Source organism: Hibiscus syriacus, unplaced genomic scaffold (assembly GCF_006381635.1).
Source record: "Hibiscus syriacus cultivar Baekdansim isolate YM2019G1 unplaced genomic scaffold, ASM638163v2 tig00110597_pilon, whole genome shotgun sequence".
Taxonomy (NCBI): Eukaryota; Viridiplantae; Streptophyta; class Magnoliopsida; order Malvales; family Malvaceae; genus Hibiscus; species Hibiscus syriacus.
The window spans coordinates 2544459-2570938 of NW_024062795.1; the positions used below are offsets into that span (position 1 = coordinate 2544459).

General features: G+C 32.4%; 4 protein-coding genes and 1 pseudogene across 6 annotated transcripts; 3 read left to right on the forward strand and 2 right to left on the reverse strand.

Annotated features, from left to right (window-relative positions):
* Positions 1-286: 286 nt before the first annotated feature.
* Positions 287-23272, reverse strand: LOC120134431 (uncharacterized protein At2g23090-like). Of its 2 annotated transcripts, XM_039150867.1 has the most exons (4): positions 23252-23272; positions 1754-1896; positions 1580-1620; positions 287-492 (listed from the first exon to the last, which is right to left on the reverse strand). In XM_039150867.1, the coding sequence occupies exons 2-4, from the start codon at positions 1827-1829 to the stop codon at positions 373-375; spliced, it is 237 nt and encodes a 78-aa protein (XP_039006798.1). In that variant the 5' UTR covers positions 1830-1896; positions 23252-23272; the 3' UTR covers positions 287-372. The 2 variants fall into 2 exon arrangements, with proteins under 2 accessions (XP_039006798.1, XP_039006797.1); XM_039150866.1 differs by lacking the exon at positions 23252-23272 and having other exon boundaries at positions 1754-1964.
* On the reverse strand, positions 2455-5499 carry LOC120134427 (annotated as a pseudogene).
* On the forward strand, positions 14169-16086 carry LOC120134430. Of its 2 annotated transcripts, XM_039150864.1 has the most exons (3): positions 14169-14298; positions 14707-15063; positions 15661-16086. In XM_039150864.1, the coding sequence occupies exons 2-3, from the start codon at positions 14990-14992 to the stop codon at positions 15947-15949; spliced, it is 363 nt and encodes a 120-aa protein (XP_039006795.1). In that variant the 5' UTR covers positions 14169-14298; positions 14707-14989; the 3' UTR covers positions 15950-16086. The 2 variants fall into 2 exon arrangements, with proteins under 2 accessions (XP_039006795.1, XP_039006796.1); XM_039150865.1 differs by lacking the exon at positions 14707-15063.
* Positions 18087-20951, forward strand: LOC120134428 (probable E3 ubiquitin-protein ligase RHY1A). The gene is made up of 3 exons (XM_039150862.1): positions 18087-18389; positions 18888-19186; positions 20547-20951. Exons 1-3 carry the CDS (start codon positions 18195-18197, stop codon positions 20947-20949), a joined length of 897 nt encoding a protein of 298 aa, XP_039006793.1. The 5' UTR covers positions 18087-18194; the 3' UTR covers positions 20950-20951.
* LOC120134426 (probable protein phosphatase 2C 63) lies at positions 22105-24930 on the forward strand. The gene is made up of 4 exons (XM_039150861.1): positions 22105-22469; positions 23190-23563; positions 24031-24267; positions 24410-24930. The coding sequence occupies exons 1-4, from the start codon at positions 22205-22207 to the stop codon at positions 24677-24679; spliced, it is 1146 nt and encodes a 381-aa protein (XP_039006792.1). The 5' UTR covers positions 22105-22204; the 3' UTR covers positions 24680-24930.
* The last annotated feature ends 1550 nt before the right edge of the window (positions 24931-26480 follow it).

The window sequence follows — 26480 nt, forward strand, 5'->3', positions numbered from 1 at the left end:
AGATGGAATTCAATGCAAGTCATATATATCACATTCAATCTATGCATTTCCATGCAAGTCCATCCACAGTCGCAAGGAAACAGTGGGGTAAGTAAAAATAAGCAAACAGAAAACAGAGAAGCAAGCAAAAGGTAAACATGAATAATGTCACATTAATTATAATCCCAAACAAGCAACAAGCAAGTATCAAGCCCGAGTAGATCCAATCGACACCCACGATAGAACACGGCACGGCAATCACAACATTAAAATCATCGTGCGAGCTTACTCGCTTGATTTTAAGTAGTTAAATCATACATCATAACCAAGGTACAAGATAGATGCATGCTACAAGCTGTCTCAACTTCCCGGTTCGTTATTGAGTTCGCTGTGCTATTTTTTAAGATGAGGAAAACATGTGTATAGATCAGCTTTAGGATGCTTTGCCTCAGCGTGCTCCCGGCACTTCACTTCTGATGTAGTACAGATGAATGTTTGCATGCAAACCTTGCACTGTATTCAGCCATCACCACCAACCATATATGATATCACAGAGTAACCGAAGGGAAGGCCAGCAATGACGGGAACAACAACAACAACAACAACAAACAAGTAACAGTTCTGTCAATGAACTAAATAAGACGTGTCCAACTCAACTTAATAATATCAAACTAAAGATATGGTGACCGAATGAAAAATCAAAAATAAGAAAGATTATTTGAAAGCTACAAATTGGCTTCACTTTCATGCAAACAATGATCAACAAAAGAAAAACTACGGCCAAACCAGAAATAAAACTAGAAGTTCAGCTGTGGACTAAAGAACTTGATTTGCAGAATTATGCAATCGTCACGATCTATTCAAGGAACTGTCATCACAGTTAAGAAATGGTTATTGAGCAGGTCCAAAGCTTAAACGAAATGATGCTAGAATTTAGCAATGTGATTCCATCACGCTGCAAGCCTCTTTTATCACCATGAACCACATAAACCGAGCAATATCAGACCATATTGAGATACAAATATTCAGAAATTATACACAGTTTTAGGCATCGAATCTTTTCTAGCAATCTTTTTCAGGAACATAACACAATAATACAGATTCTCATCATAAAAACTGACAATTTGCAATAGCTCATGCAAGATAAGCTAAACTCAAATGATGATACCTCAGAGTTTCTGAAAAGAAGAAAATGGAGCAAAATTTAACAACAGTGAAGCATTAAGAGGTGATAACAGATTCACAGCCCCAATCAGAGTCACAAGTATAATTTCAAGAAAGCATCCACCATGCAATAGATTCCAGCAGCTTGACAGTTTAATCTAAGAATCTGTAAAGCAAAAACCAGTTTCAACTACAGATACAAAAACCAACAAGGAAATGGATATTAACCCGGGAAAAAATGCAAGGTTCAACAAAATTTAGTAAGGAAACCTGTCAACACAGCGAGAAGAAATTCAACCCAATTTCTGAATATTGGTCTATATGCATAAGGAAACAATAAATAAATAAATTATTGGGGAAAATAACAGATCAAGCAAAAAAGTAGTGCTAAAACCCTAACAAATAAAAAAGAAACCAGAGTCTGCAAAGAGACTACCTGGATGGTCATGGCCTTCTTGTTAGAGTCAAGTTGGCTTCCTATCAAAACAAAAGTAAAACAAAGAAAAGGTTATGATGAATAATAGATCTAAGCAGAATACAATTCTTTTGTTTAAAAGGAACAACGAAAACGATATAAATAAGAGATGGAAAAGCAGAAAGATTGTAAAACCTTTGGCGGCGGCCTTTTGCTTTTCCAAGTTCTTCTCACGAGCCATCTTGGATTTTTGGGCATTTCCTCCCCCCATGGCGGATTGATAAAGATTGGTGAAAAAAAAAGGTTTCTGATCGAATGGGATTCTGAGGGTTTGAAGAACTTGGAAAAGAGATGAGCTCTTTTTCAGAAGGCAATGGGAAATTGGTGGAAAATTTGGTGAATGATGACAATGAAAGAAAATGGAGCTCGAAGAAGTGGATGCGAATAATTAGGGTAAATACCACCAGAGGACCCCAAGCTATAATCAAATAATTATATTAGCTATTGAACTTTCAAAAATTATAAAACAATTGTTATATTTATGAATTATAATAAAATAACTATTAAATCTATTGAACTACTAAGAAATGATAATTAAATTTATCAAATTTTATGATAATTTTATCATAGCTTAAGGACATTCGATGTACTTTACTCAATAAATCATACAAGAAGTTATTTCTTTTTAAATGGTATGGGACAATTCCAAAACAATATCTATTCGCAATTTTTTTTAACCATTAATAATGTATATACATTTTATGAATACAACTTTTCGAATCCAAATATTTTAAGAACGACAAGTTCTCATCAAAGAAACCATCTAATAAGGTCAAATAAGAAATAAAAATTAACAAAATAAAACTCATTTTTTACAACTACATCGATTAGTCATTTTGGTCTCTGTCTCTAATCCTTTAAGAACGACAAGTTCTCATCAAAGAAACCATCTAACACGAACATTACCGGATCTATCGTGCCGTTCACAAAGAGCGAATAGAATAGAAGCCCATCCCCTCTACGTGGCTTTGTTTTTAGGCCGAAACATTGTCTGTAGTCGTAACCTTTGATTCTCCTGTCATTCTGCAACCAAAATAATGGGGTAAGTATCGAAACCTGGCAAAGATATTTACTATTGAAGAAACCAGGGAGAGATAGAACAAGTTAGTGTTTCCGAATCTACCTCAAAAGGGAACATTGTTTCTCCACCTTCTTCTACATCAGATAAATACAACAAGAACGATGCAACCTGCAAGAGAAAGTTCAATGTCAACTACAGACAATGAATTAGTTCTTTTGCATCAGCATTTGCACGATGGTTTGGTAAAAATTATAGAAGACACAATTACGGAAACAACATATGTTATCAGAAAACTAAAACCAGACTAGAAGAATCCAGAATGAACCAGCTGCAATTGTGCATGAAAAGAATAACATATAAATAAGAATTTCTCAACCGTGCCACTGAATGAAGAACTAAAAATGATAACTACATAGACCCCGGCAAAACTAATTATTCTATAAGAAAAAGATTTTATCATTCACCTGTTATAAAGAAACATAGAACTTAAAAGTCATATGAAAACAAAACTAACTGGATTCTACATCCAACCATACTTGCAGGCAGAGAGAACAATAATCATTTCAGTCTGCCACAAATTGCACATAAAATATCCGGAAACTAAGATTAAACAGGCATGTAATGATGAGGTTCGCGTATAAGACCATACCCTTTGGCTTGACTGCGGGCCATATTCAGATGGATTGAACGAATCATATCATACTTCTGCCCAATCTCATACCTCAAAATATTAAATGCCTGCAATAAAAGAATGTCAATCTAGAGCAGTTCAAAAACAAACAACAGGAAAGATTTTCCATTTCAAATTTTCAACGCAAACTGGAAATGTACCAAGAAAATATTAGCAGAGTAATGGTTTATCATTAGACACTATAAGATTCACAAGTTTGTGAAATCAGTTCAAATCAGGAAAGCATATATATAGCCATATCAATAACATAATTTCTAACATCCAGACACATTTAAATCAATAAGACCAATAAAGTTCTTTTTTTAAAATGCGGACAATGTATTTACCTATATCCCTGGGGGTGATATGATCATAAAAGAGTGTTTTCCAATCCACCCATTCTAGGGACAGACCTCTTAAACACCCTTCACTATAATAAATGCTTCCAAGAATCATTCTATGGACAGTTTGATTAACATGGCTGCCATAGACTACAAGTATGTAATTTCAAACAACTTGAATGTTTGCAGCATGACACAGTAACTCTTGCCAAAGATGCCAGAATACATTTAAGGAAGTACATATCTGAAATTTCAAAGACAAACAATAAGGTTGCAAATTTAAAAGCCTTAACATTAAACTGTCATTGAAAGTTAAATTGAATTGAATTTTTCTTCAAAGGTTCATTCACAATACTCCATGGTCCATTTCATACAGTTGCCTTAAGTTTATAATTCCCTTAATTTTGCAGCCAAATGAAATGGGAAAAATAAATGAAACTGGAAAAAGCAACCTACCGAAGAGTGTCCACCATGTCCATATTTGCTTAAACATTCTCAAATAATGTTGTAGATACTAACACAACTAACAATATGAGATAAAAATAATAGCAATAGTTTTAGAAGAAAAGAAAATGTACCTCTCCATGGTTTTGCGGGATGCTTGTAACCTTTGCGATTTTTTTCTCAATTAAGTCCAGGGTCCCAGTTTCATCATCTGATGCACTGAGAAAAGTTCCTGAACTGTTTCCAAGGAAAGTATAAATTGACAACACAAGCATCATCAAGAAAGCAAGCTACCAGCATTCACTGATTCAAACAATTCAGACACAAAAGCTATATCTGGTCTTAATGTAAATTTGAATCAGTTAATACTTAATAGAAGCATTGACTTATAACTTAACACTAAACTCAAAAAAAAAATTATAATAAAAACAGAAATGATTGCATAAAAGGGGCACCTTGTTCTAGTTCCTTTTGTGCTTTCTTCGGTTTCTCCCTTGCGCAAAGCCAAACCAGATGGTCTAAGTTGCACCTTTGCCATTTCAATCACTCGTTCACATTGTTCCACAGTTGCAAAGTTGGGAAAATAGTAAGCTCGTGGTTTCCAACTTAAAACCTGCATTCAACAAGAAGCAGGTAGTTTTAACAATGCCTTGATCTTGTTTAAGGGATCCGGTGCTACTTCCCACTAGACCAACTAGTTGTTGGTACTAAGTGGATAAAATGTTAACTCTCGATCAATCATGGATTCTCCAAACTACATAGTGAAATCATCATTTTCGATTTACCCAGAACTTTGGCACCACTCTGACAGACTGACAATCACTAGACTCGTATAATAATCCGAGCCCATCATTCAAAATTCAATCCATAGAACCGGGGAAAAAACGCTACAAACAAAAGATGAGAAAATTACCTGAAAGGGAATAGATTCAATCGAGCTTTCCCCAGTTACTCCATTTGGCATCGTATCACGATACTCCTTCTGACGCACCACCTCGAGCATTCTCGGCTTGGGTCTAATCATCGGAGCATACAGTAAAAAAAAAAACCCACTAATTAAACGCAAAACCCAAATTCTAAACTCTTCAAGTGAATGCATTTTACAACTTACCTGAAAGAAAAAAATGGGAACAAACAAGCCGAAGAGGAATGCAAGTAAGCACAAGAGATGGGCAATTGGCAGCCCTAGCTTTCTGTTTGAACTCTTCCATTTCCCTTTCATCAATGGATCTTTTTTTTTTCGGTTTTTTTCTTCAAAATTCAAAAAATTCGTGTCTCAAAGATGCTGGGTTTTTCTTTATTTCCTTTTACCCGATTATGATCGACTTTTTCTTTATTTTCTTCTCAATACTATGCACGTTTACTAGTCCTGCTTAAGAAGAATGGACAAATGCGCCAATGCCATCTTAGACTTAGAACCTTGAAGGAGTCGATCCACAAATGAAAAACAATAGGGTAAAATAGACTCCAAGTTGTTACAGGATTGTCTCAGGAAGGGCGGATTAATATATGATTAATATACGGTATTATCAGATATATTAAAATATATTTAATAAATTCGGTTTAGCGGTACCTATTATGTTGACAACTAATAATGTTTTAGGTAGAAAATATGAAAAACTATTAAAAAATTTGGTAACCGGTAAACTTTAGTTATCGGTAAGTATCTATCCTTTTTATAAAAGTGTCCATACTTTTAACATATCAAATAAATTTTACCGGTTTTGTCATAATGAATCTGATTTTGTCGTATTTTTACCTGTTATATTGTAAAGTATCTATCCTTTTTATAAAAGTGTCCATACTTATTTCACTGTGAAAATATATTTATTATTATCTTTGGTTAATATTGTTAAATTTAAATTTTAAATAATATTTTATAAAATATCAAAACAACAAATAATTTTTTTGTGTAAATGAAATTATTAAATTAATATTATAGGTGGAAAACATGAAACACTATTAAAAAAATTGAAACATAAATTACATAAAAAAGTATATATCATTTTTATAAAAGTGTCCATACTTATAAAAGTAGGTCTAAGTCATGAAGAAATATTAAAAAATTATGCTACCGGTTCGTGTCGATCCAAATTAAAAATGTGTCGATCCAAAACGATATAACAGGTAAAACTATGACAAAACCGGTATAGAAATGATAAAACCGGTAAAGCTCTACCGGATACATTTAAAGTGTCGGTACTTTAATATAATGATCGACACTTCGTGAATTTAAAAGAGAAGCAGTTTTAAATCCTATAAAGTGTCGATACTTTTAAAAAATGTATCGATCCAAAACGATATACCATGTAAAAATATGATAAAATCGGTATCAAAATGATAAAACCGGTAAAACGTTACCGGATATATTAAAAGTGTCGATACTTTATACAATGATCGACACTTTGTGAATTTAAAAGAGAAACAGTTTTAGCGCCTATAATGTGTCGATACTTTAAAAAAATATATCGATCCACAACGATATAACATGTAAAAATATGATAAATCCGGTATCAAAATGGTAAAACCGGTAAAATGATACCGGATATATTGAAAGTGTCGATACTTTCGTAAGTACGTGTAATAAATTATCGACACTTTCAAAGAAATAGGTAATTATCCTTTCGAAAGTATCGACACCTGACATAAAAGTATCGACACTTTTGTATTTGTATCGATTAAATATAAATAACATATCCGATGAAAATATAAGCTAAATATCCTCTGAAAATAGATAGAACGGACGAGTTTTTGAAATCGAAGCGTAATTGTTGCTGCATTTCAAAAGGCGTTTCTAAAGCGAAGTTTGTTTGTTTGTTGCTGCAGTCGAATCGAAAAGTATGTTGTCGAAACCCTAATTTTTTATTATTACAGTAATCGCGATAGGGTTTTTATGTGTTGTTTGGTATTTTTGGAGTAAAGAGCATTTGGAACCGATTGCAGGTAGAAAATGATATTAAAGGAAAAATATAAATGTCGATACTTTTATTAAATATTATAGGTAGAAAATGATATTATAGGTTGTATAAATGTGTCGACACATTTTGGTATGGCCATTCAAATTCTTTTGAAGAAAACCGTTTTACCACAAGAGTAGTTATCTATATTTGTATATTGAATAAAGTGTATGTAACAAAATAATTTGATTTGCGTAAACTAATATATAAAGGAAAAATGGAGTCAATGGGTTGGAAAATTGTTGGTGGAGCAGATGACTTTGAAATTGAGGCCGAGACTCGAAAGCAACCAAAGGGTGGATATATGTACTTCTAGTAAGTATCAATGTCTTTTTGTTATTATTGTTGAAATGGTAATTGGATTAAAGTATTGATAAACTTTAAATTGATTACAAATTTTAAATGTTGACAGTATGGTCGAATGCAAAAGGATGAAGGAAGATGACACACATAGCGGTTCGGTATGTAAAATGAAATTGACATTGAGTAGTATTTAGTGTTAATGTATTGATTAAGAAACGTTTATGTTTTATATTAGGTGACAAAAGATGTGAGGTCCAAATGGAATTCAATGAGAGATGCTGAAAAGGAACCTTACATCACACAGTCAAGGAATGATAGTAAAGAATACAAAGAACGGAGGAAAGCACATGAAAATAAGGTATTCATTAAACTTGTAAATACGTTGATACAAAATATATAAGAACTATAACATTATATATTGTTAAAAAATGTAGGAAGTGTCGACAAGATGCAGCATTAAAGGGTGAATTTATTAATTAAACACCTTAAGGAGAAGGGTCAGTTGAATGTGCTGGGAAAAATAGGTTTTGGATCGTTGGTAAGAGTAAGGGATCGACCTATTCGGAGGGAATTGTGTCGATCCTTGATGGCGCAATTTGATGTCAGACAATGTATTGCTAAATATGGTGATTTTTCATTTCCTCTCGGGATCCCATGTGCTGCAGCCGTATTGGGGGTAGAAAATGAAGGCAAAAGTGTTGTAGAAGTCTGTAAGAATAAGGACTGGAAAGCACTTGCCTCCAAATATGCTTTGAAGCATAAGGTGACATATGCTGAAATTGAAGAGGAAATAAAAAGTGGATCTTACGTTAGGGATGAGCTGAAGGCCAGAGTTCTATTATACCTTGTTGGTATCTTTCTTTGTCCAACGGGTAATACGTCAACGAACAAAGAACATATGAAGCTCATTTGTGATGAAGGCTTGAAGGGTGAATTCAATGGGGCTGAATATATCCATTCGAGATTGATTGAATCAATAATCACCTTTAAAAAGGGCAGCCAGAGATACCTCAAAGGGTGCATAGCAATCTTAGAGGTAAATGAGTTGAAGAACTTTTTTGTGTTTTTATATAAAAATATAAATTTTATTATAAATGCAGGTTGCACTGTTCGATTTTTGGTCGGGCTGTGAGGCAGTGCCGGCTTATGAAAGAACCAGAGTGGCACGCATCCGTGCATGGGGGAAGGAAGAGGTGGTTAGAGTGATGGTGAAGTTGAAGTTGGATAGAGCGAAGAAGCAAGAAAGGGTAATAAATGTAATTAAATAATATTAAGAATATAATCAATGTCTTAATATTGTAATTTAATTTTGAAGGTTATTGGCAAGGATGTAGAGGAGGCAGTGGAGGCAGAGGAGAAGAAAGGAGGGATGGTTGTATTGGGGGATGACGGTGAGTAGGACGACGGTGAGGGAAAACAGAGTAACTTCGACATTTTGATGTCTGAATTGGCTGATATCAAAAAAATCCAATTTGAAATCATGCAAAGACAATCAAGAGTCGAAGAGAAACTTGATAGAGTCGAAGAGAAACTTGAGAGAGTCGAAGATACACTTGAGAGGCATAAGGGGGTAGTGGAAGGAAAAATAGATGGAGTGGTGAAAGAAGTAGAGGTGTTGAGGGGTGAAGTGGTGAAAGAAGTTGGGGTGTTAAGGGGTGATATTAAGATGGTGACGGGTGAAAAATTTGAGGGATTGGTGAAGAAGATTGTGGAATTGAGGAGTGAACTTACGGGGGTGAAGGGGGTGGTTGATAAATACTTTGATGAAGGAGATCAATTGAAGGGTGAAATAAAAGAGATGAAGAGCTATGTAGAAAAAAATACGATGAACTGAAAAAATATGAAGAAGAAAAGAGGGAGGAGGAAGAAGAAGAGATGGAAGAAATGAGGAGGAATGAAGTCGATGTCATTTATACACCGGAGAGTGTTATAGCAGCAGATTTGGATTCGGAATGTCCTGCACCCCAGAAGAATAAGCAGAAGGTAAGTTGAATAAAAGAAAACTTAATTTGATTTTTATTATGTTGTTGTGACAAAAATTTGTATGCAAAATTGTAGGTTGAAAAAGCGGATATTCCAAGCGGAATTGATGACATCGAAGCTGCAATTTGTGATTATTTATGGAATAGTGAGTTAGAATCGGAGTAAGTGAAATATATTACTTTGTGAGTTATATTTAAATATTTCATGACAACATATTAATCCTAATGATTCATACATATATTCTGTAATCTCAATGGGAAATCAATTCGCTAGTGTATACGACGTTGCAACGTTGAAGCCTACGGAATGGGTTGGCGGTGTGGTAAGTAGAAAGTAGAAATTGTTAAAACTTATTGAATATGTTCTGATTGTGTAATTAATTTTGTTAGGTTATTGATTTGCTCGCCTGGACAGTATGCTACGATTCTCAGAAATCACTCCGGAGAATTGGCTACCTTCCATACCACTTAGCGGTGAGTTAAATTAATAAATAGAGATAAGTAGTGTTATAGACGGTAAATTAATAATGTTTGTTGCGTAATTGCAGCAGCAGGCGTTAGATGCCAACAACAAAGAAAGTGTTGAGGGTATTGCTACCTTCTGGGGTCCCATACTGAATAACTATGTGAAATTCACCGACTGTGAGAAGGTAAGACACCATACCAATTGCAAATGATGTTTTCGGATATAGAATGTTGAATTTTGTCAAATTGGGTGTGAAATTTGTTGCAGATCATGGTCACAATAAACTACCATAATTCACATTGGTATCTGTTGGTGTTGGATATGGTAGATCGTGTTGCAACAATATATGATAGTATGTTTACAACTGAAGCAGCTAAACAGAGAGTGAAGGATGCTAAGAGATTGGTATGTATGTATGTATGTATGAAAGGACATTATGTAAATTATAATACATAATTTTTTTGGATCATAACTTCTTCTATTTTAATGCAGATTAAAATATTATATTATTATAATAAGAAACGCATTTGGGTTGAATCCTGTGGATCTCTAGGAAAATATCCCTTGAAAAATTTCAAATTTGTGGAGCATAAGAAGAATAAGCAATTGAATGGGTATGAGATGTTATCACAAATAGAAGTCTTAATTTATGCAGTATTCATCATAATTGACATGTGTGGTTTTCAAATTTTGTAACAGACATGATTGCGGCATGTATGTGATGATGTGGATGGAATCGATCGGTTCTACAGGGGCAACTGGTGATTTTGTAAGTGGAAAGAAAAAACCGTTTGTGGTAAAATTGTTAAAAGTCATAGATTGAATGCTGTAGTTGACAATACTTAACGTTCTGACAATTTTTTACGTTACGATATATATTATTATTAAATTAAAAACAATAAACATATATATTACATATTTATTATTATCTTTGGTTAATATTGTTAAATTTAAATTATAAATATTATTTTATAAAATATCAAAACAATTAAATAATTTTTTGTGTAAATGAAATTATTAAATTAATATTGTAGGTGGAAAACATGAAACACTATTAAAAAAATTGAAACATAAATTACATAACTTTAAAAGAAGTATCGATCTTTTTTATAAAAAGTATGGACACTTTCAATATAATAGGTAAAAATATGATGTAATAGGTAGCGCTTATATAATGTAATACGTAGCGTTTATATAATGTAATAGGTAGTGTTTATATTGTAAAGTATCTATCTTTTTTATAAAAGTGTCCATACTTTTTTCACTGTGGAAAACATTAATTTAAGGTTATCTTTTGAGTGAGTTTTAAGATATTAATTTAGTAATTATAGGCGTCTAATGATTTATTTTTTACGTTACGGTATATATTATTATTAAATTAAAAACAATAAACATATATATTACATATTTATTATTATCTTTGGTTAATATTGTTAAATTTAAATTCTAAATATTATTTTATAAAATATCAAAACAATCAAATAATTTTTTGTGTAAATGAAATTATTAAATTAATATTATAGGTGAAAAACATGAAACACTATTAAAAAAAATTGAAACATAAATTACATAACTTTAAACAAAGTATCGATCATTTTTATAAAAAGTATGGACACTTTCAACATATTATAATGTAATAGGTAAATTTGCAATGCTATCGGTATAAATATACCGGTTTACTTATAAAATAGGTAAATATAAGCGCTACCTATTACATTATATAAGCGCTACCTAGTATGTTATTGTACTTTATAATATTTTCGGTTAAATAATATAACATAACCGTTTAAATTTTAACCGGTCACTTGTTTAACCGGTCACGCCGTATATTAGCCGTTTTTTAGGCGCCGCACCGCAGAACTACCCAGGTTACTCTATTATGTATTTTGTAATAAATGGGTCATTTTCCCTAAAAATTACAAACATATCGCTCAATTCAGACATTATCACAAACAGGTCATTCCTTCTTGAAAAATGAAAGACGTCTAATGTGGTTGGTATAATATTTCCAGTCCCTAAAAGTTATACATTCTATCATTCGTTTTCTAATTCAAAATAATTCAATAAATTTAATCTTTTATATTTAAAATTTCCATCAATTTAATATATTTTGCGATACTGTCAAATCAAGTGAGCCCATCTAATTAAAGTAGCAGTTGGATAACTGAATTCTTCTATAAAGCAACAAGACTATTAAATTGTTGTTATACCAGGAAAATAATAAAAACAGTATAATGTTATATTCATTTATTAAATAAACGAGTTTAAATAAAGTTATGTTCGTATCGTTTATGTTCATGAATAAACTTATTTGTAAGCTCGTTCATTTATAAGTTTGTTCAACAACTCATTGATTTTCGATGATAGTTTTGCTCTATCAGATTATACTACCTTTATTATTTGTCACGTTGAGATAATTATTGTAATACATAATGAGTTTCATTGCTGTATTTTCATTCTTATTCCAGAGATCTAAGTTTGGGCAAACGAGGTAAGTTTGTTGACTTGAGGTTAGTTTCTCTCTCGATGTTACTTCTTTTAGGTTAATCCTTAAGAGTAATAAGAGTTTGTTCTTACGAAAATATATCCATAAAAAAAGTTAAAAAGTATAATTTGAGGACTCTAATTACTTTTAACTCACGAATTATGATATTTTCAAAATATATCATAATTACATCTAAACATTTAAATCGTGAGATTTAATTAGTTGTCGTTGTTATTGTTTTAATAACGAAAACCTATTGTTGTGATTGCGATAGTTTTACCTTTTAAATGAATTCATAGATATTGGGTTTTGTGTGCTTTTAATTCTACATAAACACACAAAGTTATAATAAATAAAACGTTCAATAAATTATTCGTGAAATGTTTATATATTAATTACATATTAAGTTAAAATAAATAAATCCGTACAAATTCATCTCATTCACAGCCTTATAAACATGCTAAAATAATCTTTTTAATAATATTAATGGATCGTAACATAACTCTGACAATAATAAGGGGATCAAGATATATTAAATTAAAGTATTTAAATAAAATATTGAATATAATACAAGAACGAAAACCATACATGTGTAAGAAATAAGTTATTTTCATTGAATATATTCTTAATAATACACTTCCATAACTTGAAAGAGTTAAAAGCATGTACTATTTAGAGTTTTTTTTAAAACTTAGATCTAAATTTATATAATCTTGAATATTGTTAAGTGGCGAATCCAGAAAAATTCTGTAGACTAGCCAATATAAACATAATACAAATTTTATCTAAAATAATTCATATATATTTTAAATTTAAAAATATAATGACAGTTATATATATACGTGTGTGAATTAAATCTAGAATTAATTAGACCAATATAATTTTCTTAACAAAATTCATACATATTTTAAATTTAGGGTAAGCTAACTATTTGGTCACCCACCTATTACTCAACTTATGTTATTGTCACTCAACTATTATTTTTTTTAAAATCATACATAACCTTACGTTTTGGCTTTATTTTAATCACATATTGTTAAAAAATTAACAATGATGTTAACATGACATTTTATTATTATTTTTCAATCTTGATGTGACATTATCTTATGATGACACATCAACAACACCACTAATTCTTTAAAGACGACTGACCAAAAAAAATAAAAACTTAACATTAAGTGTGTATGATTTAAAATAAATAATAATTAGAGACCAAAATAAAAACTAAATAATACGTAAGTGACTAAATAAATATTTTACTCTTTGGAACATGGGGTGGGGCATGACCTAGGTAAGCCTAGGCCTACATACACCCCTGCGGTGCTCAAACTCATATGTCATTAAAGGATAATAAAATTATTTTTAATCATTGAGACCACTTAAAGAGTTATATTTAGAATTATACGAGTATCACACCACTTGCAAACAAGCCTGTGTTGGGTGGGGAGAACTCTAACCCCAAATTTTTTTATAGAATAATATTTTAGCTCTTCGTTAGTTTAAGTAATAGTTTAATAATACTTTTATCTCTCTCGATTTTTTAATTTAAATATTTAATATATTTTTTATCTCTTTCAATATTTGATTATAACTCCCCCTGTTACTTGTCGTTCTATTCTTAATAGTTTCTCAATATTCCAAAGCCCTTGAGATGAATAAACCAGCATTATTTATAACCACAGATCGTTGAATTGACCCCCCACCATGGAATAACACCTGATAATCTATATTCTTTTCTTAAAGTTAAAGTATAATGTTCTTCTTCTGTAAAACCTTCACCAATCGAACTTATTCTCCAAAATCTTTATTCACAGGGAAGGGATAAATTTTTAGTACAAAAGCCGCATTTTCAAAGCATTATATAAATCGATCTCCTTTCGTTATTCCGTTCATAGACACTTATAAGACCTTGTTTTCGGTATTTTTAGGGTTTTATAAGAAATTTCTGATCATAAGAACTGCATTGCATGGGAAGAGTTGCTTTCACCAAAAGCAAGATTTTAATGCTAAGGTACGTTTGTACTGAATTATATATTGGTTTATGGTCTGCTATAATAATTATTAGGGTAAACTATATATCTATTTAGTTGATCGACTATTCTTACATTTTTGTTTTAGTCACCTAATTTTTCTTTTTTTTTTAAATCATACTTAATATTACATTTCGTTTCTATTTTGGTCTTTTGTTGTTACGTTTGACCGTTGAGTTGATGAAAATGATGATGTGGCATGATATAATAAAGGTTTTAGTCCAAAGAACTTACACATTCTATCTTATTACCACTATTTTTTGGGTTTTCAATTTTAATTCTCAATAATAGTCTGAGGTTTCAATGGATTTTTAGGTTCGAGGGTTTAAGATTTTAATATAGCGGTTTAAATGGATTTTAGGGTTCTTATTGGTGGCTACATAATATAGGGGCTTGCTTGGGTTCGGTCAGAGGAGGTATGTGCACACTCATATGGGGAGTGACATATGGTGAGGGGTAATCGGGGTTTAAGTTGTTCAGAGATAGGCAAGAGGGGCGCAATAGAATTGGCATCGTAGAGGGGCGTAAGGGCGTGGCTCAAATATATTCAGGGTACGGTCTGGAGTGTTAGTAAGGTGAAGTCGATCTGGTGAAGGTTGTCGTTGGGTTTTGGTTGGGGTTTAAGTTGAAAAGGTTAGAGAGGGAGAAGCTTAACGAAACGATGGAGGGTTCATGCGACGGAAGCTGAACGACGAAGGAACGATGGTTACGCTTAGGCCACGATTCGAGAATGTTCTAAATCGACGGTAAGATTTATCATTAGAGATGATCAACTTTTTTGAAATAAAAAGTAAAAGGGACATTCACACCATAAGCCCAAGCTTTGACAATTTTAAAAGTAGGCACACATCTTCAAAAATTATTAAATTATTAAACTATTTCAAATTAAAAGGAGAACCAAATTGATATGATTTTAAAATACTGAGAATTTATTGGATTCCTTCAATTATGACTAATTTGATGGAATGTATAAATTTTGATGATTAAAATTGTTATTTTATCATATCACATCATCATTTCTGTTAAGTGAACGATTAAATTGAATGGCGAGTGATAAAAAATGAAATGTAACGTGATGCATGATTTAAAAAAAAATAGTTAAGTGATTAAAACAAAAATACGTAAATAAGTGGGTGACCAAATAGGTAGTTTACTCTAATTATTATTGTTTTTTATTAGTGTGGTGTGATTACAATATAGTATATATAGATTCTTAATCATTTGATAATAAACACTCAAACACCACGTCGTTCTCGAACCCAAAACATCTAAAACTAATAGTCATCTCTTACCAACTTATCGACTGGTTCATACTAATAGTAACGAATGAAATTTGGGTGCAGGGAATCTAAGCGAGTTGAGCGACCCTTGAGCAAAATTGCAGGGGCAGATCGGGAGATCATTAACAACTGCAACAATAACAACGATATAAAAGGTTCCTCCACCTGGGTTCCACACCCAAAGACTGGAATATACTTCCCTAAAGGCCATGAATGGGTGATGAACGATGTTCCGGCCATGGCGGCTTCTTCCAACCAGAGTTTTTGGGTTAGGGACATGGAAGGTGTCGATAAACCGGAGCCCGGTGAATCACCATTTCACGACAATCACTGTTTCCATGCAAACATGTGACGATCAAACAAAATTAGTCACTAAAATAGTTAATCAATAAAGATCTTATGAATGAAATATTTTGGCTTTGTAACCAAAAAGAAAAAATAAATATTTTGGCCTTAGCGGCTGAAATTATCTCTGCTGGTGTGTAATGATACCCTATAAATTCATGTTCATGTTATCTTATTGTGTTATACGGTATTTAAAATTACGTTATATTTTAAACAAAATTTAATTAACGTCTGGATTATAAATTTATTATACAAATCATCATGCCTCTTACAAAAATTCAAACCTGCCTCGTTTTATACCTAAAAATTATAATAATTTTCATCCATGTTTTGACAAAAAAATTAAACCATTAAAAATAAAATAACCATTCATACAAACATTAAGGAGAATTATATCATTATGCATTATATTTTCCAATAGTTAACCGCCAACAACGACATATAGCGAGTGAAAAAAATATCGTTATATTAACAGGCGGCGCTGATTCTCTTTTCCGATGATCATACCGTTGGTCATCGCCGTCTGTATCCAATTGCATATCATACCTAACCGTTCATTGCAGTCCAACGACCGATGTGACACTTAGCACGTGGCTTCTGTAAATGCCACTTCCCTTACTAGCGCATAAACTATTATACCGTTGTTGTTTTCCCTTCACAAGGGTTAATTGAGTAGATATCCCAAACTATAATTTATATTTGAAATTGGTGTTCAAATTTTATTTTAATTAAAATTTTAATATATCAATATTGTGTCAATTAAGTTTTTTTTATTAGAACCCATATGTTATATTAAATGATACCATACGAAGAAATGATTACAAAAGACAACTAAATACTTTTGAAAAAATAAAGATATAAACAAATATTATTATCGACGTCAAATGATAAACACAATTAAAACACTAATATAATTATAGAACATGACAATATAAAATATATTGGCAACTGAATTGATTAGAGTTCAAACACAATACATTTGAAGGGATTGTGTGCATATATTGAGATAAGAGAAGCAATCCAAAAGTTTGAAGTAGATATAGATAATGAGATAATCAAACAACTACAAACTATTGAGACAATCACAAATTCAACCTTAAGAAAAATCCTATGAAAATAAAACTAAATTTCATATAATAAAAAAATCAATCATTTTTATGAGAAAAAATTTACATGGCTGTGTGAGAGTCCAGATCAATTTTTAACTTTTTATGTTGTTATTCTATTGTAGTATATGTATTTTTCATATTCATATATATATATATATATATATATATATATATATTACAGATAATGTGATTTGAATTTAGATCATCAAAGAGAAATATGTTACCTTATATCAATTGAAAGCATTTTTATATAAATAAAATATGCATACAAAACAAATCTTATAGAAATGTGAAAGAGAAGAGAGATAAAAGGAGAAGGTAGAGGAAGAACTAGAGAAAGACAAAAAGAATTAGCAATCATTTCTTCGATCATTATCAATAAAAGGTAGTTAAATTTATTAATTTTATTAATAAAAAAATTTAAGAAAAGAGAAAATTAGGGTATATTTATATAAATCAAGTTTTTTTATTAATTTAATTGATGAATTAAATATTAAATTTAATACAAAAATATTTAAGATGCATGAATTAAATTTAGATATATATTTTATGGACAACTTAAATATAACAAGTTAAAAATATCATTTAAATTTTAAATTTATTTTTTAAATGCGATGTGTTTAAAATTATATGCTTTAAACACATAACATAACATTTAACAATTTAATTAATAATTAAACAACAACAAAAACCTCATTGACCATTGATACTTGATAAATGCAATAAAAACCTTATAAAGTTAAGGACTAATTTAAAATATGGATATAATACGGGAGTGTCTCCTGAATTAAACCTTTTTATAAGGTGGTTTACTTTACCGAAGGCATAAAGCCAAATTTAACATCGAAATTGATCCTATTTTAGTCTGTTTCTTTGAATTTGATTTAAAATAATATATGTTTCTTTGAAGCTAAGGCTACTGATTTTTATTTGCTGCAAATTTCCCCCGCGTTTCTCCGAGGAATTCAGTAGCTTCTCTTCATTTTCTTTTTTCTTACTCCAAATATATAATTGGAATTTTGGAAGGTATCTTTAAGTTCTTTGGATTAAAAAAGAGGAATTTTTAATCCGTAAATCAGTTCAAAATAATTTGGGTTTTAATTTCTTTTGGGGATAAGTAAAAGCATTGGGGGTTTTAGTTGGATGACTAGCGCTTCGGAGTTGTTCTACACTCGAAGGTCGAGAGTGGGTCGACCCGATCCGGATTCAGGGATTGGGTCCTCGATTGAACGGAATCACCTCAGTCATCACCATAACAGGCATGATTTGGACGGTGTCGATTCTCTCCGCCGGTCTTCCCACGTGCGCCACTTCAGCTCGCGTGCTTCCTCCCTCACCGTACGACTCAATTTTTCAATTTCCCATTACCTTTTTTTTCAGATTATTTATTTATTGTTAGGTTGCTGAGAGAGAGAAATTAAAAGAAAATATGTTAGTGTGGGTATTATTCTCGGAAGGTGAAATAAATTGCAATTTTATTTTTTAAATTAAGTATTGTATTTAACTAATTGTATGGTTTATGCTTCAATGATGAACTTTGCTATGAAATTCAATAGTCCTACTCCTAAGCTAAATTTATCAGTGGAAAGTTGTATAAATATAAAACTTTCTTCATAATTTAACTAAACCCTTAGTTCACTTGCAATAAAATATAGCCACCGACCTATACAAGAACCGAATAGGTAGTTTGATATTTTTACCTGCTTTTTATAATTTATTTTTCCTCGCCTGAATCACTTATATTTGGATGCATTGAGATTGTACCATTTCCTTATTTATCGTTTTTGGATATTTTGATTGTCTGACTAATTCTGTATTGAATATGGCTTTTTTCAGGAGCGTCCATCAGTGCGGGTTGATGAAGGTATCAGTGAGCTTGTATCGAGCAATGGGTTAACTGCAGACATTGTAAACAGTTCAAGAAGGCAAAGTTTGAGATCAAATGAGAGGCTTGCAAGAGCAAGGTTTGATGAAGGTACCAGCGAGCTTATATTGAACAATGGTTTAAATGTGGATGGTGTAAGCAATGTAAGCGGGCGAAGTTTGAGTTCAGATGAAAGGCTTCCTGGAGCTGTGCTACTTGCAAGAGCGAGGCTTCTTGAGCGACTGAGAGGCATGTCTGTTTCTGGAAACAGGTTGGTTCTTAGAGCTCTCTGCAAGTTTGAAACTCATAGTTTTCACATTTATCTTCCTTGGATTACGCATGTTATTATTTCTTTTCAAAGTGCAAGGACAAGTAAACCATAATAGCTATTGAATCATGCCCTAATTTATATTGGATACTTATATTCTGCGTGATCTTTGATATCGTGTGGAAGCCACTTTTATTCATGATGGTGAACTTACCTTTGGAACTCAATTTGTTTTTGCTACTCTAGTTGGATCAAACATTTATCCCAGCTATTCATGGTCTGATGGAAATTTCATTTAAAACGTCACATTTATTATTTATCAAGTTTGATGATTGTATGGATGACTCTTGTGGAAACATGTAAAAGTTACCTGGTTTCAGATGATATTTTTGCTTTTGTACTTTGATTTTGTGGATCCGTTGAGGGTGTAAAATAATCAAAAGAAGCAACTATTGTATGAGCAATCTGTGTCATAATCTGTAGGAAGATTCAGTGTCTTGCTGTTGATTGTGCTCCACTGTAATTAGTGAATCCGAAAAATAAATATGGGGTCTTGTATTAGGGGTATTAAGAGTCTGGCTTGGTTTCGTAATAAGAAAGGAGATACCGTATCATATGATAGAGCTGTTAGGAAGATGACTCTGGGTTATAGCCGGTTAAGGCCTACACTTTTGCTCAGTCCAAAACTTACTATGCACTATTTTTTCAGCAATTCAGTTGGGTGGGTTGTCACTAATGAATTTAACTTCTACTGTTGTCTTTGCCTTTGTTGTCCTAGATACTTCTATAGAGTTGCCTAACTAAATCGTCATGTTTCTGCAGTCTTTTTCTTTTTTCCTTAAAAACGTTTTGCTTTTATGCTTGTCATTCATCACTTTGCGTCCCACTTCTGCGAATACGTAAAAAGCAGATTTTTTTTGTTACTCCCCAGCTACCAGTGGTACCATAATTTGAAGGCTCGCTGCTGTTTTTGGTGCTTTCTATCCAGTTGGTGATTGTTTTTGCATCACTAATTACCACTACCGTCCAGTCCCACTGCTGGTGCTTTCTATGCTGTCATATTAGTGGTTCCTACTACTAACATCACTATCGCTATGACAATCCGCACCACATCTGCTCCCACTTCATTTACTTAGCAAATTAGTATTACTCGTTTCCTAACTGGTTGAGAGAAGCATGTGGACCACCTGAACCTGTATTGTATTTATGTTGCGTGTGGCATTCAATGGTGGACACATTTATGTTAGATCTCGCATTAAGCAATAGACTTCTAAAGCACAAATTGCGGTTTAAACATTTCATACATCATGGTTTGTTTGTTTTATTCATTTTGGTTTCGGTTTCTTCCTATTATTTTCTTCAGGCAAAGCAGTAGAACTCCACGTAATGCATACCGCAGGGAGCATGTATCAGATGATGATTTGAGGAGCGTAACCGAAATCTCTACAGGGTTGGCACCTAGGGGTTCCCCATTAACCTCTGAAACAGAAAGGTTTCAATTGTTACATGAAACAAGCAAGAAGCCTCCAGGACTTACTCAGGAGGCCGTGAACCGTTTGCCGTTGGAAGTTTTCAGCAGCCAAGAGGTGGACGTTGAGAGAAAGACGTCAAGGGAATCGAGGGATTGCAGTATATGTCTCGATAGCTTTGGAGAAGAAGATGTGCTGACACGGTTGCCGTGTGGGCACAGGTTTCATTTTGCTTGCTTGGATCCTTGGGTCCGGATGTGTGGGGACTGTCCCTACTGTAGAAGAAGTATACTATAAAACTCCTTGATAGAAACATAGTTTTGAGAGCCTGTCAATCGCTTGAATTTTTGTTTTGAAAACATAAATGATTACATTTGTCTACATAAGTTTGGTATCTATGCCTTTCTTTCAGATATTTCGCACAAAGAATCTTGAATAGCACTTTGGATCCCTCGTAATAATTTTATAATATTAGATATATAGATTAATCAATCAATTAATTGAATATACATAAAATATACTCAATTAATCAATAATTATATACATAAAATATATCTGTGGATTTGTTCCGTACACTTACCTAATTAAAGTGTTAATTACATATAAGATTTACACATATTTGTGAATTATATATGTAAATGCTATAATTACATACTTAATTACTAAAAAAAGTTATCTTTATTACTCTCAATATACATGTAAATATTAAATTGAAATGTAACATTTCCATTTATTTTCATATTTACTCTGATTCTATAGACAGAAAAAAAAAATCAAAGAAAAATCAAAATATTAAATGTGCAAAGCATTTATTCTCACACACAAGTTTGATTTGTGAACAATAGTTCATATATATGTACGTAATTTCCATGTACAAAGCATTCATTAAAATGTTGTATTAAGCATATTTTTAAAGTTATTTTTACATATTTAAAATTTAGAATTTCACATATACCTAACAATGGAATACCAAATCTATTTGTGAACACATTTTAGTATAAAAAATGACTCATGCAGTTTTACGTGCATACATGTATAATATGTATATATAAAGTTTTTTTAATATTAAAATATTATTTTTATATAATTATTTATATCTAATTTATTAATTAAAATAAAATATTATAAGATTTCGTTACATGATCGATCTTATGAACTTGTATGTTTTAAGAGATTTAATATTTAGTTTTCTGTAACAATTGGGAGTTGTCAATCGTCATAATAATAGAAAATTTTAATATAATATTTTATTTAAAAGGAAAAAAGTCAAAAAAGGGAAAAACAAAGTAATGGTTAACGCGTAGAGTGGAAAGTAATAACAGCAAGTATTAGGGTCCTTGGTCAGCATCTTCCACCTCACGCGGCATCTTTTAGTTTCCTTCACTTTACCCCAGTCTCCACTCTCCTTCTCTCTCTCTCTCTCTCTTAAATTTCTCCCCTTTCCTCTCATCGAAAACAACCCAGAAAGAGAAAAGAAAAACCCTTTCGAAAGTATTCGAGAGGTTTAGTTAATCCCCTTCCCAAAGGGATTATTCTTATTGTTATTATTACGATGATGATTTTACGGTCGCTTTCACGGCCGCTCGAACGTTGCCTCGGCATGAGGGCCGGCAGTGATTCTCTCATGTGGCACACTGACCTTAAACCCCACGCCTCCGGTGATTTCTCCATCGCCGTCGTGCAAGCCAACAACCACCTTGAAGATCAAAGCCAAGTCTTTACCTCTCCTTTCGCTACCTACGTCGGTGTCTATGATGGTCATGGAGGACCCGAAGCTTCCCGATTTGTCAACAAGCACCTCTTCCCGTTTCTCCACAGTAATTCTCTTTATTTCTACTTCAGTTTATTCATTGAATTTTTCTTTTTTTATGGTTTAATGTAGAATATATAGATACAGCATGAATGAACATATAACATGTGTGTACGGATGGATATGACACGAATAACCATGAGCTGTCAATGGAATAATCAGAAAGTTCAAAGTTACAGTTATGTCTATTCTTGTTTTATTTGTTTGAAAATTTTAACTTTTGGTTGTGTATACAATGAATATGAGCTATTTGTCTAAATTTGTATCTGTTTGCAAGTCTAATTCTTCCTCTCTTTTTTTGGGGGTGGGGGTTGATATAGAATATATAGCATATATTTCCTTGTTAAGGACAAATTTGAAGTTTCATGGTGCTTTTTAGATCATTGGATATGGGGCTCTTATGTGTTTATCTATGGCATGAATATATATGTATGTATGTATATCTTTATGTCCATTGCAGGGAAACTTTTATGTCTAATTCAGAGTATATTTTTCAGTATATGGATATTTAGATTCAATTTACAAGTGTCTATTGTCACTTTTGTTTTAGTAGTTTGATAATTGCACTTGTGTATACAATGAATATGAACTATTTTTCTAAAGTTTAATTGGCCCCTTTCAGCTCATTCTTTTCATGGGATTTGTTCCTTTTCATTGATAATTATGGATTTGTATTTTGAAATGATTGATGGAGACCCTTAATTTTCTTTTCTTTTCTTCATTGTAGAATTTGCTACAGAACAAGGGGAATTATCTGCAGATGTGATAAAGAGGGCATTCAATGCCACTGAAGAAGAGTTTTTGCATTTGGTGAAGCGGTCATTTTCTTTGAGGCCTCAAATTGCTTCAGTTGGATCATGCTGTTTAGTTGGTGCAATTTCAAACGATGTGTTATACGTGGCAAATCTTGGTGACTCAAGAGCCGTTCTTGGCAGGAGAGTTTCAGAGGAGAAAGGAAACAAGGTAGTGGCAGAGAGGCTGTCAACAGATCATAATGTCGGAGTTGAGGAAGTCCGGAAGGAAGTCGAGGAGCTTCATCCAGATGATTCTCATATAGTGGTGTATACCCGCGGAGTTTGGAGGATTAAGGGCATAATCCAGGTACAATTCTGCTGACAAGTTGATTTGTAGGAGTTTAGTTTAAAAGCAATCAGTTTCAGGAATAGTCAATGTATTGATTCTAGTCGTCGTTGATGAACTCAACGCCGATTTTTCTGTTTTTTTCTTTTCGGTGCTTCACCATGAGTTCGATCTGTATCTGCCCCAAAGCAAAACCATTTACATATTTCTTTGTAGGTATTACTTGCAAGCATTTTCATTTTTCGCTTGGTGCATAGATATATTTAGGCACGTATGCATTGTGCATTGCTATGAAATTTATTCCGAAAACCGGTTATGCTTCCGACTTTCTGTACCGTCTCATGCAGCTATTTGTCATATAGTATCCCTTCTATGCATGAGATGAACAAAATGCAGATCCCTGAAGCATAATGCTAAGCTTACGTAAATACAGAGTTTTTTCTCCTAAGCATCGTGCTGGTCTAAGCAGTTCTGTTTTATTGTTTCAGGTGTCAAGATCTATTGGTGATGTTTACCTGAAGAAACCAGAGTTTTATAGAGATCCGATCTTTCAGCGGTTCGGAAACCCCATTCCGATTAAAAGGCCGGTTATTACAGCAGAACCCTCAATCCTTATTAGAAAACTTAAGCCGCAGGATCAGTTCCTGATCTTTGCATCAGATGGCCTATGGGAGCAGTTGAGTGATGAAGCTGCCGTAAACATCGTTTTCAAAAACCCGAGAGCCGTGAGTATTCATGTTTTTTTTTTCGTTTTATCTTATAAACCAGTCTTCATTATCTACAGGCCTTAAGAAACCTGTGGAATATGGAAATGCAACGTCTCAATAGCATGTCGGTATTTGACATTCTATTGCTCGAACCTTGCAGGGTATTGCTAAGAGATTGGTAAGAGCTGCACTCCAAGAAGTTGCAAAGAAAAGGGAGATGAGATACGGTGACATCAAGAAAATCGAAAAGGGTATAAGGCGTCACTTTCACGACGATATCACAGTGGTCGTAATTTATCTCGACAAACACCGAGGGTCTCGCAATAATAGAATGAAGCAGAATGCGACGGGTTGCACAACGGCACCTGTTGACATCTATTCCTTCAATGGGGATGAAGGGTACGAGGATCTGCTTCAAACAATTACCTGAAACACAATACAATGACTGTTCCAAGTAAGCTTAATTTTATGTATAGAAAACACCAAATCATAGAGTTGGGGTTTTGGACAAAATCTGGAGTTTTTGAAGGTGAAATTATGACAATGAATAGATTGATTTATCTTTGATCTGTTTATTCTTGTCTTTTCGCCTCTTCTATCAAATGTCAATGAATCCCAGAAAAATGAAAGGCAAACATTTTTGTATTGTTTAATCCTATGTTCATAGTTTATATGCAATAACTTCCCAGTTTCTTCAATCCGCCATATCTACATCCTTCAAAATGGGAATTAAAAGAAAATAAATTTCTTTATAACCATAATTCATATAGGTCAAATTATGGGTTTGGTCCCTTTACTCGAATTTGGGATTTATTCCCTGTACTATAATTTTGACATGATTAGATCATCTTATTTTCATTAGGAAACAAATACGCTTGTACTAATGTAAAATTAAATGAGTTTTGTATATCTATATATATTTTTAATACGATTAATGTCGTAACAATTTAATTGTAATTCATGTTGTATTTAAGTAGATTATACATATCAAGTTTTAAACGTTAAATATATCAATGAATACATTATTTAGTAGTTAAATTTAGAGAATGAGAATTTAATCCGAAACTGATAGATTTTGATTCGAGAGGGCTGGGGTATTTAAAAAAAAAAAATCGTATCGGATTTGAGTTGGATTTTATATAGGGTGAGGTCGGGTTGGGTTCGGGTGGAGGGTGAAAAATATTTGACCGACCCGACCCAAGGATAATAGTATAATTTTTTATGAACAATTATTATGATACCTGATCTCTCTATAACTTTTTTAATTAGGTCTTTATTTTATACTAGGTCGGGTCAGGTCAGGTTGAATTTATATTCTAAAATTTCGTGTTGGATCGGGTTCGGGTAGAGAAAATGTGATTTTCGAGTCGAATCGAATCAAGTGGAGTTTAAGTATTTTTCAGGTTGGGTCAGATTCGGGTGGAGAGTATATATTTTTCAAGTCGGATCGGGTTGACCAAAAACCCGACACAACCTGACTCGTTTTCATCCCAAGTTAAATTGTTAAAATTTTAGTCTTAGAAATTTTTATAAAAGTATATAAAATTCAATTCAATTTTGTACTAGTTTAGATTAATCGTTCCTTATAATATAATTAGTTCATTCAAATAGAAAATCATCAACCAACAACCCATAAAAAGTTATCAACGTTATGAGTTCTTGAGCGCTTTCAACGAAAATATATGCATGAATATTTTAATATGATTAAATATTACAGTTTTTAAAAAATAATAATATATATATATATATATATATATATATATATATATATATATATATATATATATATATATATATATATCGATAAAATAGTTATTGAAGTCATTTTGTGATAGTTCAAAAATGTAATGAATTTTTGAAAAGCTCATCACGTAGTTGGAGCTCATCACTTCAATGGGAACACTCTTCGCTATAGTTCTATGGGGTCTATGGAGAAGTAGAAATGATATAGTCTTCAACGAAATTAAATAAAGATTGACACGAATCAAACGGCCTCAGTGATTAAGATATTTATTTCTATTTTTTAAGGTCCTCAATTTGAATACTACATATATAGGGGTATCAACGTATGAACGTACATTATCGATATTAAGAATTTTTAAACAAATACTAGCACGTATTTACTTCAAATTTATCAAAATAAATAAACAAAGATGGAGTCAAATTCTTTACTACGCCCATAAGTTAACCACCGAAACAAAAATGATCTTGGACACAACGGCACGAATCTA

Bases quoted from the DNA above. Each gene is read 5' to 3' on its own strand.
- LOC120134431 (XM_039150867.1), bottom strand. From the start codon at position 1,829: ATGGGGGGAGGAAATGCCCAAAAATCCAAGATGGCTCGTGAGAAGAAC. The intron at 1,621-1,753 runs GTTTTACAATCT...TTGTTTTGATAG, and splicing joins GCAAAAGGCCGCCGCCAAAG to GAAGCCAACTTGACTCTAAC. The intron at 493-1,579 runs GTAGTCTCTTTG...GGCTGAATACAG, and splicing joins AGAAGGCCATGACCATCCAG to TGCAAGGTTTGCATGCAAAC.
- LOC120134430 (XM_039150864.1), top strand. From the start codon at position 14,990: ATGCGACGGAAGCTGAACGACGAAGGAACGATGGTTACGCTTAGGCCA. The intron at 15,064-15,660 runs GTAAGATTTATC...ATTTGGGTGCAG, and splicing joins GAGAATGTTCTAAATCGACG to GGAATCTAAGCGAGTTGAGC.
- LOC120134428 (XM_039150862.1), top strand. From the start codon at position 18,195: ATGACTAGCGCTTCGGAGTTGTTCTACACTCGAAGGTCGAGAGTGGGT. The intron at 18,390-18,887 runs GTACGACTCAAT...GGCTTTTTTCAG, and splicing joins CGCGTGCTTCCTCCCTCACC to GAGCGTCCATCAGTGCGGGT. The intron at 19,187-20,546 runs GTTGGTTCTTAG...TATTTTCTTCAG, and splicing joins ATGTCTGTTTCTGGAAACAG to GCAAAGCAGTAGAACTCCAC.
- LOC120134426 (XM_039150861.1), top strand. From the start codon at position 22,205: ATGATGATTTTACGGTCGCTTTCACGGCCGCTCGAACGTTGCCTCGGC. The intron at 23,564-24,030 runs GTACAATTCTGC...TTATTGTTTCAG, and splicing joins GGATTAAGGGCATAATCCAG to GTGTCAAGATCTATTGGTGA. The intron at 24,268-24,409 runs GTGAGTATTCAT...CGAACCTTGCAG, and splicing joins TTTTCAAAAACCCGAGAGCC to GGTATTGCTAAGAGATTGGT.